Source organism: Typopeltis vanoorti, chromosome 3, assembly GCF_054136105.1.
Source record: "Typopeltis vanoorti isolate ZY-2024b chromosome 3, IOZ_Tvanoo_1.0, whole genome shotgun sequence".
NCBI classification, from domain to species: Eukaryota; Metazoa; Arthropoda; class Arachnida; order Uropygi; family Thelyphonidae; genus Typopeltis; species Typopeltis vanoorti.
The window spans coordinates 64,667,007-64,688,112 of NC_143551.1; the positions used below are offsets into that span (position 1 = coordinate 64,667,007).

At 35.0% G+C, this 21,106-nt stretch overlaps 1 protein-coding gene across 3 annotated transcripts in view; it reads right to left on the reverse strand.

The window, feature by feature from the left end:
* Positions 1 to 21,106, reverse strand: part of LOC150108216 (pleckstrin homology domain-containing family A member 3-like) — a 141,293-nt gene that overhangs the window by 84,401 nt on the left and 35,786 nt on the right. For all 3 annotated transcript variants that reach the window (XM_090415662.1, XM_090415663.1, XM_090415666.1), the window contains exon 4: positions 14,200 to 14,352. In XM_090415662.1, coding sequence (XP_090271788.1) covers positions 14,200 to 14,352 — 153 coding nt within the window. The remainder of the gene's footprint in view (positions 1 to 14,199; positions 14,353 to 21,106) is intronic.

Sequence of the window (21,106 nt, forward strand, 5' to 3'; positions counted from 1 at the left end):
GGTAATGTAAAATGATTTACCATTTCGACTTATATCAAATATTATCATATGAATACCGAGACTGCGATTTTTTATTACTTCTATGACAATTATTACTCTTAAGAATATTTTTATAGTTATTCAATTTATTTTTCAGCATAATCATGAGTAGAAAAAAGTTTTTAACACTAAGAACTTGAAGAATATTGGGACAATGAACTTGATTTGACAGATCGGATAGAGTGGCTGATTTCAGATTTGGAAGATATAGTTGGCAATATTCTTGAAGATACCGTTCCAAATGATGTTCCAGGTTCAATAGAAATTCATGGTGCAAGATATAATGAAGCGAGTGTAGTTCCAAGAAATAAAAACCCTAAAAAGGAAACACTCATGTCGGATTGGAATCAAGAAAGAGCATCATTAAATATTTCTACTGATGGTGAAGAAGAATGCAAGCAATGTAAAATAAACATGATAGGAATAGTAAAAGATAAAACCGCAGTAGAAATTTTTGAAATGTTCTTTACAGATGATCTAGCAGACCGTATCGTACAACATAGTATATCTTATGCAGCTCAAAATAATCGTCACCAATTTACGTTCTCGACAGACTGCTTCAAGAAATTCTTGGGAATATTACTTTTAACTGGATATCACTCTCTACCCCAAGAGCAGATGTATTGGTCAGAAGAAGAAGACATAAATATAGGAATTGTACGAAAATGTATGCCAAAAAATCAGTACGTTGAAATAAAGAGAAACCTGCATTTTAGTGACAATACACATATACTAATAATAAATGGAAACAGGGACAAATTATTCAAAATTCGACCAATTGTTGATGAGCTGAATAAGAATTTCATGCAATTTGGAGTATTTTCCCATAATATTAGTATTGATGAACAAATGGTGCATTATTATGGTCACCATTATCTAAAGCAATTTATTATGGTCAAGACCATTCATTTCAGTTTCAAGCAATGGGCTATGTGTTGCGCGGAGACCGGGCATTGCTATAATGTGGAAATCTAAGTAATTCTGAAACAGATACAAATGGGTTAGGTATGATAGTAATATTGAATGAGGTGACAACTATAGACAAACCAGAAGATCACTGCTTTTACTTTGATAACTTTTTCACAAGTTTTGATTTGATAAAAAATTTAAAAGAGAAAAATATACCTGTGACAGGAACAGTGAGATATAATAGAAAAAAGAATTCCCGTGGGTCTTTTGATTATAGGTTTGACAAAAGAAATGAAATATTTGGTCTTGTTTGAAAAGATAACAACACTGTTAAAAGTTTATCAAATCATTTGGAAGTTCTACCGTTGGGACGAGTGTCAAGATAGTCTAGAGCTGAGAAGAAACAAGTAATAATTCCGCAGCCTAGTGCTATTGCAAATTACAATAAGTACATGGGCGGTGTTGATAAGCTTGACTGGAATATACAAAAGTATTGAATAAAAATTAGAGGCAAGAAATGGTATTTTCCAATTTTCACTAATAGAGTGGATATGGCTATAGTCAATGCTTATGTCATATACTGCAGTGATAATGGAAAAATGCCACTATTGGATTTCAGAAGAATGGTTGTGAGGTCCTACTTGAATATACACTCTCAATCTGATCCCAAAAATAGTGGAGGCCATCCTACAGTGTGAATTCACAGAAGCGTGTACCAGAAGACGTGAGAAAAAATCCTGCAGGGCATTATTTAGAGAGAACATTAGATGGAAAACAAAGAAAATGTGCGGTCTGTAAGAAAAATCTTACGAAACAATGTGTAAAGTGTGATGTCGGGTTACATGTGGACTGTGTTGTTCAATGGCATTTATAAAATAATGATATAATTATTTACATATCATGTACCGTGATCCCAAAATGGGGATTTTTTTTTAAATCAATAAAAATCATATTTTTACTTTCTATATTATAAAATTAGATATCCCATGTTTGTTTACATGCAAAAAACATTACTTCATTCAAGAAAATAATTTTTAAAAAAATCTGGCAGGAAATGGTTTCATTTAGTTTGTGCTTTAGATCACAAACTAAATGAAACATCCTTTTATAATTGTGCCTCTTCATCTCTTCACATTTATTAGTATAAAACTTTTCCTTGTCCTGCCTGATGACACTTCTGACTTCTCTATATAATATATTCTTCAGTCCCTTGTCTCTTTATGTTTCTAACTGCCTTCTTTTGATTAGATCCCACAGTGAGTCTGATATCCACGGATCTCTTGGTCTTCTAACTGGGCCAAGATACTTCTTGACTCCTTCCCAAAGCATTTCTGGTGAGTTCCCCTGACTATTCTCCAAAAAATCATCCAACCGAGTTGATGTTTCTTCTGTGAACAAACTAGGAATTACTCTGACATCCAATCTAGTGGGATGTGCCTGACTTGGAAGGTTTCGGAGTCTTAGTCTTACTTTGACTCTTACTAGATGATGGTTTGTGCCACAGTCTGCTCCAGGATAAGTATGAACATCAGAGATGCTTGTCTTTCACTGTTGGAGAGCCAGGATGTGATCAATCTGGTGCCTTGACCTATCAATGTTAAATGTCCAAGTATAGGTCCATCATGAGTGTTTCTGGAAGCATGTATTGGTACTAACTAATCTGTTAGCATGGGAAAATTCCAACAGTCTTTCACCACAGGTGTTATATTCACCCAGACCAAACATGCCACATTCAGGCCTAACTCTCATTCTCTTTCCCATTTAAATGTAAAGTATTAGGTAACCAAAAAAAGTTTGTGCGGTTTCAGTAGAGTTCAGTACAATGACTTGTTTTATTTTGTAGTGGCTTGCAAAGTGCAGTTTTTTGTGTCATAAGGCACAGATATGCATCAGTCAATCAGCATGCTCTAACTTGGTGTGTATTCTTTTTCTGTGACTTTTGAACTCTTTTAAAATGTCAGTTGAACCTGGTGTAATTCGGGCTTGTTTGTTTTATGAATTTAAACTCAGTTCAAAGGCTTCAGAAGTATCCCATAAGATATGTGTGGCATTTGGAAAAGATGCAGTAGCAGAATGTACTGTGCAGAAATGGCTTTAAAAATGTTTTTGGTGATGAATCACTTGAAGATGCACCAACTTTCAGGAAGACCCTCCATTATTGATAATGAAGAATTATGTGCTGCTGCTGTTGAAAATAATTCAAGATTAACATGTCAATAACTTTCACAAATGTTTAACATGAGTGATGAAACAATTCATTTACACTTGCATCAACTAGGAAAATCATGGAAGCTAAGCAAATGGGCCCCACATGCATTTTCAGATGACATTTTTGGATTACTTGCTCATTTGTGATGAAAAATGGATCTTTGTGTGTGATGGACTGAAGCCGGTATTGTCCACTAAGTTTCTCGTTGCAGGCTAAACAATTAAGGCTGAGATCTACTTGATGCAACTCGAGTGTGTGCAGGATGCATTACTTCAGAAACAGCAAGGACTAGTTAGACAGAAGAAAGTGCTATTCTTACAGGACAATGCAAAACCTCATACTGCAAAACTTACCTGTGAGAAGATTAGTACTTTAGGATGGGAGACACTCCCTCATCCTCCATATTCTTCTGACATTTCTCCAAGCGATTATCACCTTTTTTTTGGGGCTAGACAATCACATGTGAAATAGACAATTCCGCAATAAAACAGAAATTGAAGCAGAAGTTGCTAGGCTTATTACTTCTAAAGACAAAACGTCTTAAAAAAGCGGAATTTACAAACTTGTATCTCATTGGGAAAGCGTTGTAGATTGTGAAGGTGCTTATTTTATTGAATAAAACATTTTATGAAAATTTCTGCAATTGCTTAATTTTTATTATGAAAAGCCGCACAAACTTTTTTGGTTACTTCATACATCTCTCCTTGGTACACAGTCCAAAAAAAAAAAAGTAAGTTTTCATAGAATTTTCAGTCTCTTCATCAGGGGTGAATAAACTATGACTGACACATTTGTAGGATGAGCCCTAAGTCTAATACAGAGTATCCTGTCATTAATAGGATTATAACCAAGAAGGGTTCTTGCCTGAACTGTCTTCAGTATCACAGCTACCTCATGATGCTTTGAGTCATCACCTGAATAAATAACTAGCTTACCATCCTGTCTTTTTTTTGAAGTGACCTTCTCCATTCCATCTGGTCTCTGCAATTCTCATGATGTCAAATTTATACCTCTCCATCTCTTTACAGATGATATCAAAAATACTCATCTGTATACCACGAACATTCCATGTGCCTATGTAAAATTCCCCTCTAAGATTAATCCTAAGACAATATCAATGACTTTTGTTAAAGATTGTAATATACTTCTCGAATAGGACCCTCCGGCTAAGCCCTGAAGACTTAGGCAGAAGGTCCTACACTTCATTGCTTTACTCCATTTACAAAACTTTACTGCTCAGATGACTCAAGCATCAAGAGATAGCAATACCATAAACACCCATCTTCTTGCCACAAATACCTGTTTTCTTTCTTGGAAAAAAGACCATACCTCACTCTATCTCACTTTTGATATATTCTGCTTGCCTACCAAGATCACTTTTCTTTTTTTGGCTTGATTTTCACATTCAGCTTATTCTGACATAAACATATCAAGTCTGCAGCCTCTTTAGCATTCAACAAAACTGGTATTTTATTTTATTTATTTTTTTTAAACATAATGTCTCTTCTGATCAACTTTTATCACTTTAAAATCCTAAACCTGCTCAACCTCAGATCATTGTTCTTGCATTTGGGGTGGTGCACTCAAAAAACTCCCTCAGAATGGGTGACTGTATCCAGAAGAGAGCTAATTTCTTGTTAGAAAAAAAAAAAAAAAAAAAAAAGCTTAGAAAAAGTTATTCATCCACTTGAGAACAGATGACTCCTCTTCTCAATGTGCTCCAATAACTTTCCTACAGATGCAATGTTTCTACATTATGGCTTTTCTCTGTGTGGGTACTGTTCCACTGACCTGGCCACTACTATTTCACCACTTTCCTCTAATCATGTATGAACATGAGCAGCTGCTAGTCAACATCAATATACAGTTTTTATTCTTTTCTTTCATTCTGTATGCCTGTCTTTGAAACAGTCTTTTCTGCATCATTTTCCTGGTGCCACTTCCCCCCCCCCCTTCAAAAAACACATTATTAGATTCCTTTCTTTTCTCTCACTTGTCCACATGACACTATCAGGTTATAAGTCTTGAGATCTCTCATGTGGAGAATTCATAAACTTTTCACCCTCCTACATACTAAACTTTGCAGATCATATTCCCTTAATCTATCTTCATAAGCAACACTCCAATTCTGAGACAGTCTTATTCACTCACTGCCACATTTTAATATTTATTTGTCACTCACATAACAGGCATCCTGATTATTGTCTTATACGTAAAGAAATTACCACCTCCAGATCTCTACTTTTTATGGACCATTGCATTATAGCAGCAATTTGCATGAAGTAAAGAGATGAGTTTAATATTTCTAATTTTGATATCAGGCTTAATATCAATTTCCTGCATAATGTGATTGATCTATAAGGATGATGAATAACCTCATAAATAGTATGCACCTTGCCTGTTCTTATGCGACTCCCAAAATGATTACCGCATTTACTCAAATATAACTCATCCTCGCACATAACTCACACACTTGATTTTACTTTACAAAAAAAGAAATTAAAAAGTTTCGCATATACTTTGCACATGAAAAAAAAGTTTAAACACATTTACATCGGAGTGATAGTAACTCGCTCCCAGCAGTAAACAACACGCCCTCCCCAACAGCCACTATACTGAAGACGCAAGAAAACAAGTAATTTTATTGTATCACTGAATAAGGTACACAGACATTTGTAGTCTGTGCAATATATTTCTCAACAAATAATTGCACTATTTGTTGAGAAATATATTGCACATGTGATTGATTAGTTGCACTAACTAATCAATCACATGTCCCTTCCCACAGAAACTATGCTGTATAGACTCAAACAAAACCATATGTAGCACCAACAAACACAGTATCTCACTAAAAACTATTGTCAATTTTTTACATGAAATGTGCTTGTTTGATTGCATTTGAAATTTTCGATGTCATTAAGACAGATCACAAAGGCTAACTTCAAATAAAATTCTACCGCAAATTGAAACATGCCATATAATGAGTGTGTGAGTCAGCCAGCTATCTCAACACAGAAGCAGCATGTAATCAAGCAGCAATGAAATTCAACTGAAGGTTTGAAACTTTGTGTGAGTTGAGCACACCCACATGACGCAGTACACAAATGGTAATAAGAAGTTCCATCGGAATGATAAACAAACAAAACACTACCCATCGTAAACGTGTTAAAACTAAGAAATATATAGTGAATGTTGTTATGACAGTTTCAGATATTATGGAATTCAGCATTTCAACTCAACAATTGTCAGCTTGGCTTGCCTTTGTTGTTTGGTCACGAGATCTTTTGTTAATACTGCACCAATCATGCATGTCTTCATCATCAAATTCCTGCCATGTATCCTCAAGGGGGTGTGTGGGTGTGGGTATGATAGTACTACATGAAAACTTACATTACTAACTTCCTATCTACAACATTTCTCCAAATCAATCTGTTACCTGTCAAGACTCCAACATTATCAGATCTTATATTTCTATCTTCTAAGGCACTTTTTACTGTATCAATCCACCTATATCCTGGTCTTCCTCTGGGTCTTTTTGCTGCAAACCTGGCAGAGAACGCTTGTTTTGCTAATCTTTCGTCACCCATTCTGTTTAAGTGACCATACCACCTGAGATTAGCTCTGCTAACGCATTCCTGGGTGCTGACAACATCAAGTTCTTTCCTAATATCTTTGTTTTTAATATGATATTGCCATTGATGCCATCTGTTCACGCCCCTAATCTTTCTCGGGACTCTCATATCAGTGGACTCTAGTCTTTGGTCAAATGTTTTACTTCTTACCCAGCTCTCAGATCCATAAGTTAAAATTGGTATGCACGTCTTCATTGCAGCTCTATCTCTACTGGCCTACCATTGCTGTCTGTTTTAAGCTCTGCTTTCAGTTCTCATTAGTCATTTGTGAAGGATCATTCATTATGTATCCCATTATTTCAAACAAAAATTACTGGTAATTTTTGTTTGAAATAATGGGAAAGAAGATGACGTTGATGATGCACACAAGGAAACTGCTTGAGGCTGGAAGAAGTGATAGCAAATAGGAGATTCTTGGTAAGTCATATTCATTTTCAGTTTTTTCCTAAAAATTTTAGTTTCCGAAGATCCCTGCATATATCTCGCATCACAATTTTTTAGCTTCAATTTTGAGGAAAAAAATGCAAGTTATATTTGAGTAAATACAGTAAACCTACAGTATCCTAGTACCATGGGTAGACTAATTTCCCTTCATTATTATTTTTATACATCATCATGAAACCATTCCTGAGAAGACCCAACTTTTTTTCAAGCCACTTTGGCCTCCAATAAGCAAAGTAAGTTAGTCTCAATAGCTCCACTTGTGCAATGAAATTTATCTTCCACCTAAAGACAACAAATGCTCATGTCTCTGGTACGATTTAAACCCACAGTCAGCTGATTGGAGAAGTAAGCCAGCCTTTTATGTAGTGCAGTTGAAAAACATGCTTGCTATAAAACATTTATACCCTCATATTTTAGAATTTCTGATCAAATATCACCCTCCAACTGTCTTTTCAAATTTAAGATTGTTGATGGCTTTTTCTACCTCAAGTATTGATATGTACTCCTGATATGTACTCTCACACATATTCATGAAAAATTAACTTGCATTCCAATCAGACTAACTCAATAACACAAACTACATTTCATGTAACATTCAGTCTCTTTCAACTAATCCAAAACAAAAAAAAAAATGTTCTTACAGAGAACTTAATTCATCCATAATGGACTTTTTCCTATGTAATTTCTCTATCATTATTTCAAAATTCAATCTACTAATAGCTGCTTCAAACCTTACTGCTTTGTTACAAGATTTTGCACAGTGTATGTCAAAAGCCAATTCCTTTGGTAGTAATGCACAATGGTTCTCTTTGTCTGATTGCACAAGTTGAAGTGGTAAATACAAAATATTAAATTGCAGTAATTCCTTCAAGAATATTTCATAATGTTTGCATCTCTTTAATAATACACTGCATAATACGAAGTAAGTTAGTCAAGTTCTCCATATTTCTTTGAATATCATGGCATCAGTATTACATATGAAAAAGATAACTTTACATCCATTAATTTTGCTCTTTACATTTTCTTAACTAATAATATCATACAAATTAGCATTAGAATGAAAATTTATAAAATAATTTTTTTTTAAATTTTTTAATTCAATAGCAAATTAAGGTTGCAGTATATACATATATACTCTAATATGTAAATGAGTTTGCTTAACACGTTCGCTGCCACGCTACTTCGGCATAGTCTGTTCCCGTACGCCGAGCAATTTCACTTCTTCAAGGTCAGTATGGTAATCTCGTTGCAGGTGGTAAGCGTCATACGAGTATACTCGTAGTTGGCTTGTGCAGAGCACATACCATCTATGAGTATACACAGTTTTGCTGCTAGCTCCTCCACAAGCCAAGCATTTTCACTTCTTCAAGGTCAGTACGGTAATCTCTTTGCCGGCGGTAAGCGTCATACGAGTGTATTCGTAGCTGGCTTGTGTAGCTCATATACGAACTACGAGTATACTCGTAGTTGGCAGCGAACGTGTTAATACAGTAATCTATCATTTATCACTTTCGAAACAGTGACCCTTCAATTAACTGACTCTCTGCAGTTAATATGAAACATGCAAACCATCTTCTAATACATGTAGTATTTCAATTATCTGACCCTTCAATTATCAAAATGGCAAACTGCTTTCCCAAGGTGGTTAGATAAATGGCAGATTACTGTATTTGAAATAACAAATGATCTTCCAAAATGATTTTCCAATCAAGCATAAATGCTAAAAGTTATCAGTTTCTTCCTTTAAATGATTAAAAAATAAAGGTAAAAAAAACAGCATATAAAAAATGAGTAGTATCTGAGACATATACCTAATGAATACTTACTATTAACAAAAATAAAATGAACAGCTACTCTCCTACTTGTTCAGGAAGCTAATACTGGGTATTAAAATCAGCTCTCATGTAAAATACAACTAAACCTCATATAAACTAGCCAAAACATCAAGAGGGATAATCTATGGAATAATTTCAAAACAGTTATCTTCCCAGCAAATAAATTTAGGAAATGCTATAGTAATTCTCAACTCAGACCGATAAGAGATCCAACAATGCTACATGGATATGAAGTACTAATTTATGTGTGAAGGAGAGAAATATAAAATTATACTAATAATCTTCTTAAAATAATAAACAATGTTACCATTTAGATCTCTTCTTTATGAATCTTCCAGAATTCAAAGAGAATACTACCTTAATACCAATCATTAAGAAATCAATTCCTTAACTTCTTTATTCATTATACATTAAAAAAAAAAACTTTTGAATACTTCCTAACTACAGTTTCCATCATGAAGAACACAACATCGTAGCCAGTTCTGATGTAGTCAGCTTATTTAGCAAAGGCCACATAAAGTACAGGATATACTCTCACTCATGATCTCACTAAGATCATGAGTGATATTAGTGAGAATGCATAAATCAGGATACCTTCAGATTAAAAAAAAAAAATACCAAAAGTACAACAGAACTTAGAGCAGACTATGTGGAGTTCAGGCTGACATCTATGGAGGGGGGGGGAGGTGATAGATAGACAGATAGTGTGTGTGGTGGAGTGGAATCAAGGCAAATGAGGGTCACAAGTGGAGTGCACCAGGGTTCTGTTTAATTTGTACATTAATGATATAGTAGAAGATTTGAGGGGGAATATTCAGTTGTTTGTTGATGCAAAACTAGGGAAATAGATGAAAAAGGTGACGTACCTAATCTAGCCTAAATCCTGTTATTACAACTTGAATAATGGGAAGAGAAAGATTTTGAACCATATTCACTGAATCTCAAATTATGGGGGGGGGGGGAAGAAGTTATTCATTACATGGCTCTGTAAAAGGTTAAGTCCTGTCTCGGTAATTTATTTACATTTTATAATAATGTGACACCAACAAAACTGAATAAAGGAAATCGCTACACCATGATACTGCTGGACTTTGCAAAGGCATTTGACAGAATACTGCATGGGATTGAGTTTTCTCAATCCCATGCTTTCATGGGAATATAAGAAACGATCTGTATTTAAGTTTTGTAAATCTGAAAAACGCATATGACAAGGTGCCAACAGAAAAGTTATTCAAAACAGTACAGTTGTATGGTGTCAATGAGGCATTATTTCAGGCAATACTTAGTCTTCATTTGAGTTGTAAGTCAGCAGTTAGAAATGAAGGAAGTACAGAAAGATGGTTTAATGTTAAATTTGGTGTCAGGCAAGGATGTGCATTATCTCCTCTGCTATTCATTATCTATATGGATCACATTATGAAGGAAAGTGGCATTAAACCTGATTGTTAATGTTAGCTCTTTACTTTATACGGATGATGTTATACTTCTAAATAAATCTGCTACAAATCTGCAAGATTAGCTGATTAAATTGAATAACTGTTGTAATAGATATAGATATGAAGGTCAGCAATAATGAGACAAAGATGATGAAAATTGTCAGAAACATTGAAAATATCAACTGCATTGTGAATGGATAATGTATAGAACAAGTAAAACATTTCAGCTTCTTAGGCACAATTTTTTGTGAAGAAAGTAAATTAAATATGGAAATAGACAACAGAATCAACAAAGCTGGTATGATAGGTAGTCAATTGAATAATTTATATGGAATAAGAGAGAAATTAGTCAAAACACTAAATTAGCTGTATACAAGACAGTGTTCAAACCAATTTTAACTTATGGATCTGAGCGCTGGGTTAGAAATAAAACACTTGACCAAAGACCAGAGACCACAGATACAAGAGTTCTGAGAAAGATTAGGGAGGATGAACAGTTGGCATCAATAGCAATATATATAAAAATGAGGATACTAGGAAATAACTTGGCATTGTTAGCATTCAGGAATGTGTTAGCAGAGAGCTAATCTCAGGTGGTATGGTCACTTAAAGAGAGGAAAGATTAGAAAAACAAGTGTTCTCTGCCAGGTTGGCAGGAAAAAGACCCAGAGGAAGACCAAGATATAGATGGATTGATACAATAAAAAGTGCCTTAGTAGACAGAAATATAAGATTTGATAATGTTGGAGTAGTGACAGGTAACAGATTGATTTGAAGGAAAATTGCAGATAGGAAGTTAGTAATGATGTAAGTTTTTCATGTAGTACTATCATATCCTGTACACCCCTTGAGGAGTACATATCAGAAATTTGATGATGATGAGGATTCAGATCGGGATTCCCAGATAGGCAATCAGACGGCGATGTGAGGTCAGGCACATTCACCCAACCTCTTAGCCACAGTTGTGTGGTCTTCACCTAGTGTACAGGGGCTGCATCCTTTTGGAAGGTCCACTGTCTACCGTAAAAGAATATGTTGTTCAGGGACCATACTACAGGTTCCAGCACAGTGTCTTGATACACTTTGGCAGAGGTTTTAACCCTAAGGGAAGGTATTCGAGTTGCATTTATGTCCACCCGCCACACTAAACTATCACAGACACGGCGATGGCCTCTCTGAATCATGAATGATATGGCATGTGGTGTGGGACTATCCATGGCATATACTCAATTGTTTTGATGGTTAAAAAACTCTTCAATGGTGAAAATCTTCTCATCTGTGAAGAAGATATCTCTGTGTCTGTTGTTGGCAAGGCTGCTAAGGACTAGATTTTTTCTTTGTGGTGAATGGTTGGAATGGATTGCCAGAAGTGGCTGGGAGTGCTCTGTCAGTGAATGAATTTAAGGAGAGGTATGACAGTCATTGTATGAATAACCTGTATAACAATGATAAAATAATAACAACATAGCCTGGAATTAATACATGACACTGTACCTGACAATGATGGCTGGCATGGATTATTAGAAGTTTCATTTATAATTTATATAAATAATATAATCTTTAAATAATGGCTTCACATAAGAGAAAACTAAATATAATTTATTACTCCTATATATTTCACTCAATGTCATGAGCTTCTTTCAGGGAGAAGCAGAAGAATTGGTAACAACATTTAAATTCTGAATACAAGAATAAGTCATATAGCATGTGTATGAGCATTTAGAGAATCAGATTTCTAACACCGTTTCTCCTTGACCATACATTTGGCTACATTTGTGGACGATATTTTTGCAATTTGGTAGAGCCTCCGTAGCTCAGTCAATATAGATGAAGCCCTTTGGTTGGAAAGACCTGGGTTCGATTCCCGTCCATGATGTGAGGAACTTTTATCTGGTCTTTTTTGACTAAAGGTGAGTTAGCCAGTCTTATACAGAGGTGGATGAGACTGGCTAACAGTTTTTCTCTCAGAAACTCAGTATTTCGTCACTCAGAACAGGCAAACTGTGTATTCACGGGGCCAGTTGGCCCCGTGAATACACACCCTTCTACAGACAAAAATACCCCCCCACACACACACACACAATGTCAGGCTCTGCGACAAGTCGGTTATGACTGTGCGTGTATGGTTGCATGATGTAAAAAAGGTGGACCCCAAATAGATGGAATACGGCACAAGAGAAAAAGAAGAAGAAGAATCTTTGCAATCTCTAGTCTCATCCTGAAACAGAACTACTTAAATTTCTGGATAAAATTAACTCCTTAAATACTCACATCAAGTTCACTATTTGAATGTAAATCTAACAACAGTCTCCCCTTTTTGGATACTTGAATACATTATACTCTGCTGGTAATATTGAACTTTCTGTTTACAGGAAGCTATCCTTAACATGGAGATATATCCAAGCATCTTCACATCATTATCCTTCACGAAAAATAGGTATTATCAAAATCCTTGTACATCAATAATGTACAATTTGTTCTTCTGAGTATCTTCTATTAGAAGAATTAAATACAATGAAACGCTCTATTAGTTAATGAATACAGTGAAAATTTGATACAGAAAATATCTGATAATTATCATTCCTCTTCCGGATTGCAATCTAATGTTAAAAGGATTTGCATACCCTACTTTAAAGGACTATCTGAACAAGTAGCAAGGACACCCTTTGAAGTTATAATTTGTATGAGAGGAGGTTTGGAAAGTTCTGATAAACACCTAAAACAAAATTAATTAATTTTATGTCTTCTTTTATATATATATATATATATATATCTTATATATCCTAAAAGAAAAGATATTTTCTGAAAACATATTTTTTATATGAAAAAACATTCTTATTCTAGGTGTTTATCAGAACTTTCCAGAACTCCCTCGTATACTTCAAACCAACTTGGAAGTTGTCATCTTTCTTACAACTGATCGAAGATAAATTATCACCTCAATCCTTGCCTAGTGTTTACCAAATACCTTGTTCTTGTCATCTTGGCTACTCTGGACACATAGGCCATTCTGCCACTATTAGAATCAAAGAACATCAAGATTATATAAGATTTTTGGAATCTGAAGGTTCAAGCCTTGCTTCTCATGCCACTGCCACTAGACACAGAGTTCACTGGAACTGTACTAAGATGTTACACTACAGTAGCTTCAAATTTGATAGTCTTTTTTTTTTGAATTGTGTGAAGCCCTACACCAACATCCTAATCTATTAAACAGACTATATGCCTATCTCTAATTGAAAAGTGACTGCTGTTAACAGTTTATAAAATTTTTTTAAATTAATTAATTTACATATACTCCCATATCTGTGAATGTTAATAGTGTTTCCTTCTACAGTACAACTGTGACCAAGACATGTGATATATGCATGCTGTATGACTCGTTCTTGTATTCAGAATTTAAATGTTATCAGTTCTGCATTTTCCCTGAAAGAAGCTCATGGCATATTGAGCAAAATATATAGGAGAAATAAATTATATTAGTGTCATCTTACATGCGTAAAAGCTGTTATTTAAATATTATATTAAGGCATGGATTATGGGAAGGATATACCTAATAACTGAGTGTATATACAAGACATGGACAGGACTGCAACCTCTCATGTGGGATTAATATGAGAAAAATAAATATAAAAAACAATATACAATATATAATAAAGCAGCAATTTTACAAAAGAAACCATTTCTATACAAACCTAAGGAGTCTTTACTTTTTGAGTTAAGTGCTGCTTTAGCACTACCAAGAGCAAGTAACCATCGCTGACATTCTTTAGAAGTAGCAGCTTTTAAATATAAATGCTGATCAGTAGAAAGCACAATGTCCAGTCTTTGAGGATCCGTCAAATGAACTTGGGGGAAAAAATGCATATAAGATATGACTAATACTATTAACTCGGAGTTGGGATATGTTCATTTTTAATATAAACTGACTAAAAACCCGAGAATTATAACAAATTGAGATTTATTTGAAAACGCAACATGTTTTGTCGAGATTGACTTCATCAGGCGTTAAGAACATAGAAAGATATTAAAAGACACTGAAAAAAACATTGAGACACTCTAAAGCTATACAATTATAAAGTTATAATATTCAACTGTAAATTACAGTTATTATCGACTTGAGCTATAGTCCGTGTTAAAGTTCTATTGTTGTACACTTGTGCGTGTGTGGAACCACGTGATCTCCAGTATCTGATAGTAGAGCTGAAAGAGTCAGGCAAATTATAGCTGAGATTATTGTTCATATGAAGAGGGTCCAAGGTGATTTCTTTTGACTCTACAATGTGGCGTTCTACCTCATCATGGCAAATGTGTAGGTTTGAAGTTGTTGTCCAATTTACTTCATGTTGGCGGCTTTTGTTGTTTGTGTTTATTGAAAACAGGACATGGCCTGATAGGGAAGTTGCTCTGGTTCTCTTATAAGCAATGTCTCTCTGGTGTTCCTCGAGACGTAGGAGGATAGATATTTCTCCATTTGGCTATAGTAAGGTTTTCCGCACACACGTGACTTTGTATACACCTGGAAATTGTAGAAGGTTGTGAGATTGTTTATAGTTGCTGAAACTTGATCTTATTTTTGGAAGGATCGAGAAGCACGTTTGTATGTTGAATTTCTTTAAGATTCTACTCAGTTTTTTGGATAGTGTGCTGATATATATGGCAAGGAGATATAACCTTTAGACACCTGAATCAATAAAAGTCACTATATTTAGAAAACCAACACACACGGACAGATATTTGCATGCGTCCTCACATCACCATCCAGCGCAAAAGTTGGGTATTATATCAACTCTTGCGAATTGTGCAAGGTCTGTACTGTCAGATGAAGAAGAACTAAAAAAAGAACTACTCTTTAAAAAGTATCAACAAGCAATTATCCCACCGTCAACGTAGCAACATAGAGATACAGAACGACTCCAAAGGTTATATCTTCTTGCCATATATCAGCACACTATCCAAAAAACTGAGTAAAATCTTAAAGAAATTCAACATACAAACGTGCTTCTCGACTCTTCCATAAATAAGATCAAGTTTCAGCAACTATGAACAATCTCACAACCTTCTACAATTTCCAGGTGTATACAAAGTCACATGTGAGTGCAGAAAACCTTACTATGGCCAAATGGAGAAATCTATCCTCCTACGTCTCGAGAAACACCAGAGAGAGACATTGCTTATAAGAGAACCAGAGCAACTGCCCTATCAGGCCATGTCCTGTTTTCAATAAACACGAACGACAAAAGCCGCCAACATGAAGTAAATTGGACAACTTCAAACTTACACATTTGCCATGATGAGGTAGAATGCCGCATTGTAGAGTCAAAAGAAATCACCTTGGACCCTCTTCATATGAACAATAATCTCAGCTATAATTTGCCTGACTCTTTCAGCTCTACTATCAGATACTGGAGATCGCGTGGTTCCACACACGCACAAGTGTACAACAATAGAACTTTAACATGGACTATAGCTCAAGTTGGTAATAACTGTAATTTACAGTCGAATATTATAACTTTATAATTGTATAGCTTTAGAGTGTCTCAATGTTTTTTCAGTGTCTTTTAATATCTTTCTATGTTCTTAACGCCTGATGAAGTCAATCTCAACGAAACATGTTGCGTTTTCAAATAAATCTCAATTTGTTATAATTCTCGGGTTTTTAGTCAGTTTATATTAAAAATGAATATATATATAATATAATATATATAATAAATTGTATATTACTACCAAACATATATTTTGTCAAAGAAGGCATTTATATAAAGTCAGGGTTTGAAAATTTTCGTGCTAAGTCATCTGACAGACAAATATCTTATCAGTCAGTCTATGGAGTACCAATTATTTCTGATATACAGTCATGTGTTCAACACCAGATGTGATCAATTTAATAGCTTTTATTAATGTCATGGTTACTTTTTATCGCATGCAATTAGTGAATGCTTAAGCAAACATATTAACTACTTATATATTAGTGTGTTTATCAGCCTATGAAATGACTGATGGTAATATGTTCAACAATAAAACAATAACAATAAAAATTAAGAAATTATGTAATTTACGAAAATTAAAAAATGTAATTTTTTTCTCAATTTTCCAAGTTTCATATCCACAATTAATTATTTAATTTCTATGTATTTCATCAGCAGGTATGAAATATGGCATAACTAAGAAATCAAACACTGGTCTAACAGGTTGAAAGGTTCCATGACAGACCAGCTCCCTGTCTGGGTAAAAATAATATTGTTCTGAACTCAATTTTTTTTTTAAGATATAGATGAAAATGAAAATACCATGGGACTTTTTTGGGACATGGAATGTACAAAGTCTAAATATTAAATATCATGAGATAATTCTGGAAGTAGAATAATGAAAAGTAGATATTTTGGTCCTAACAGAAACAAAGAAGAAAGGTAAGGGGATTTGAAATAAAGGGTAAATATCTACACATATGGAGTAAAGTGGATTAAAGAAGAAGGGCTAAAACTGGAGTATCTATCCTCATAAAAGCAAATGGAAGAATCAAGTAAACAGTGGTGGAGAAGTAAATGAAAGATTTATAAAAGTCATTCTTGAAGTACATGGACAGGAATTTTTAATTATTGGAACTTATGCCTCACTTGATGAAAAGGATTCACCCCCCAAAACACACACATCCCAATTCAAGTACCAGAAGTGAGTTCAGCACATGGTAAAAATAATTATTATTATTATTATCCAGGTCTCCATGGAGTCAAAAGACTCATCGTGGGAGGTCGTTTTTAGGAAACACAAAGTTTATCATACCACTCCTTGAATCTATTGATTGTTCCTGTCCCAACCACTCTCTCAGGCAATGCATTCCAAGGTTCAACCACCCTCCACGTAAAGAAACCACTCCTCACCCTCTTGTGCACAGCCTCCTTTCGTAACTTCTAGGGATGGACCCTTGTCATCGCCTTCCCGCCATTCCGCCAAGTGAAAGAACTCTCCAATGTCTACCCTGTAACTGCCTCTCAACAGTTTAAAAGTCTCGATCATATCACCTCTCCTTCTTCTATCCACCAAACTCCGCAGTCCACATTCCCTCAGTCGATCCTCATAACTCATATTGTACAGTCCTGAAACCATCTTTGTTATCTGCCTCGTACCCTTTCCACAGTCAGTTTATCCCCTTCAAATCCTGGGGACCAAATCTGAGAACAATAGTCTAAGTGTGGTCTGATCAGAGTGTTATACAACAGAATGATAACTCTTTTATCTTTGCAGGTCAGCGTCCTTCTCGGTATTGCAGCAATTCTCTGAGTTATCCTCACCACCTTTGCAATATGCTCCCTGAATTTCAGTTTTCTATCAATCATCATTCCCAGATCTCTTGTCTCCCCTACCTCCTCCAGTACAGCTCTTCCAATCAAGTATGCATCCTCCCATCAATGGATCCCAAACCTCAAGACTTTACATTTTGCTGCATTGAACCGACGCCCCAATTGGAATCAAAATCAGTTGAACAATGTAATCCATAAAAATAAATGCAGCAAATACCTTTCTTCTCCCTCTTCACAATCTCACCCTCCATGAGAAGTTGTAAGGATATCTTCACCAACATAAGGATCAACAAGATTCCTTCATGCTACCTCACACCAGCACCCCTAAAAATAGGCCTAATAAAAATCTTAAGGGATAAAGCATACAGCATCCCCAGTACAGAAGAAAAGCAGAAAGAAGAAATACAATACTTAACACAGATCCTACAACTGAATGGTTTCAAAACTAAGACAATTAAGAAAATTCTCAATACAATACCTACAAGAAACTTAAATAAACAAGACTTCAAGAACGCAGTCACCCTTCCTTATATCAAGAATGTAAGAGATAAATTAGCCAAACGTCTCTACAAGTATAACATAAAAGTGACTTTCCTGCCACTTGAAAAAATATCAAAATCTCTACATCCTCTGAAACCTCCACATCACTCAATGAAAAAACCAGGGGTTTATAATATACACTGTTCCTGTGGCATTTGCTACGTAGGCCAGATGGGGATATCAGGAGAAATCTGCATGAGCGAACATCAAAAGGACATAAGTCTGAATTGGCATTTCACACAGCTTCTACTGGTCATGATGTACTCTGGGACAGAACAAACATGTCCCACATTGATAAAAACTGTTTCACATGAAAATTCAAAGAGACAACAAATATGATTAAAATTCATACTCAATGCAACAAAAATCAGGGTTTGATTTTAAATCAAGTTTGGTCAGCATTTATTAAAAATTTACCAGGTTCAGACCTCAGTGAACCACAGAATGTGACATCAAATAGCATTGTTTCCAGCTAACACGCATTGACGGTTGTATAGATCTGCTATTTGTTTTTTTAATGAACTTTCTTGTTCATAATATCAACAAATGAACTAATTTTTGTAATTTCTTGTAGTTTGTACTTTAAACTTTTAGTTCTCTTTACCACTGAAGATGTTAGTCTAACAACTAAAGAAACTTGTCAGGTTTGTTTTTTAGAACTTGTTTAGTTTTAAAAAATAGTTTTTTTAATAAACATGTGGTCACAAAACTGGAATAATTCGATTGAACTATATTACACATTTTGTCAAAAGTGGTTGAATGATGTAGCACGTACACAGGTGTTTCAAAAATAAGTACCCCCGCACACACACACACGCAACAATACCTTTTTGTTTCAGTCCGATTACACTGAATTTCCAAATGACCTTGAGAAACAAATTTAACTGAAATTTGATCAAAAACAGGTGAAATGATGAATCTTGTAGGGTAATGGAGAAATGGACTCCTGCCACTGTCTGCAAAACTCCCTTTCACTTGAGTCAAATTAAGGTGAATTTTTTAAGGAACTTCAGCAACATAAAAAATTAAATTTTTTACTAAATAATTTAAGGAAATTACATCAACTAGGATATACATTAAAATAGATTTTAATATATTCAATATTAAATATATTAAAATTCGGCAAATGTCAATATTTCGGCAACATTACGTTGCCATTTTCAAGACACTTAAGAACAAGACATGTGCACGCAGGCAACAAACAGTAAGTGAGGAAGAAGCACGAAGCTATTATTTCTCCTAAAGTCCTGATGGTGCCCCCTAGCAGGCAATGTTGGTATTCTTGGGCGATTGGGCTAAAAGTCTTCTGATGTAGGTTTCCCAAATTTGAGGCAGTCTCATGCAGCCAAATTTGTTGAGGTTTGGATTGTTTCTTAGGGCTGAAGCTGATTTCATATTTGTATTTACTACACCGTAGTAAATACAAATATGAAAGGCTTTTCATGGAATCAGCTTCAGCCTTAAGAAACAATCCAAACCTCAACAAATTTGGCTGCATGAGACTGTCTCAAATTTCTTAGGGCTGAAGCTGATTCCATGAAAAGCCTTTCATATTTGTATTTACTATGGTGTAGTAAATACAAATATGAAATCAGCTTCAGCCCTAAAAAACAATCCAAACCTCAACAAATTTGGCTGCATGAGACTGCCTCAAATTTGGGAAACCTACATCAGAAGACCTTCAGCCCAATCGCCCAAGAATACCAACATTGCCCGCTAGGGGGCACCATCAGGACTTTAGGAGAAATAATAGCTTTCTGCTTCTTCCCCACTTACTGTTTGTTGTGCCTGCGTGCATGTGTCTTGTTCTTAAGTTTCTTGAAAATAGCAACATGACGTTGCCGAAATATTGAAGTATATTAAAATCTATTTTAATGTATATCCTAGTTGACGTTGTAATTTCCTTAAATTATTTAGTAAAAAATGCATAACCAACGTCTAAGCCTTTCCATGAGAATAAAAAATTAAAACATTACAAATTGGTTGAAATCAAGTGAATGAGTGAAGCAACCAAGGTAATCTGTAGAAGAGATGAAGAAAAAAATAAAATAAAAAAGAAAGAAAAATAATGCTTTTTTGGGGACATTTTTTACTGTTCAAAAGGCTGCACTTGTTGCTTTTCTGCTAACTGCACTGAATTCATCAAATTTAGCAAGCCATATTCTGTTGAATAACTCTGAATGAAAGTGATAGACCAATGGTATTTATATTCCAACTAGCCATAGTAGGCTGAATTTTTTCCCTAATGATTCTTGTATAAAAATAAGAGTAGGAGTTACTTGTCAGAGCTTCAAAATTAGTTGCCACTCTTGATTCTTTGAGTATTCTTTACCATGGATTACTATTTGATAGAGCTCAATTTTGCAGCTTCAGTGGCCAAGTTTCTGGTGCCACTGATGAGCAAAGTGGAAGCTTGAAAAATACAAATTTAAATTCCCTCCTCCCTACAAAGATGGATAACTAGGAGACCTCACATAACTTTTTAAGGAAAAAGGAGAACCAACTAGGGCTACCTAATGTCTAATTCTCACCTTCTCGTGGTGCATCTGTTAGGTATCTACTTGGATAATGAACGAACGAGGGGAGGCTAGCAATTTGGGATTTCGCCAACCAAATCATATTATTATTGGCTTAAACCATATGAAAAATGGTGGCACAAACATGAAAGCATTTCATACTGGCTAGGGTGTCACTCAATTAATCAAGGCCCCACCAGTTCTCTTCATCAAAATGCCAGAGCAAAGAGTGAAAAGTCAGCTAC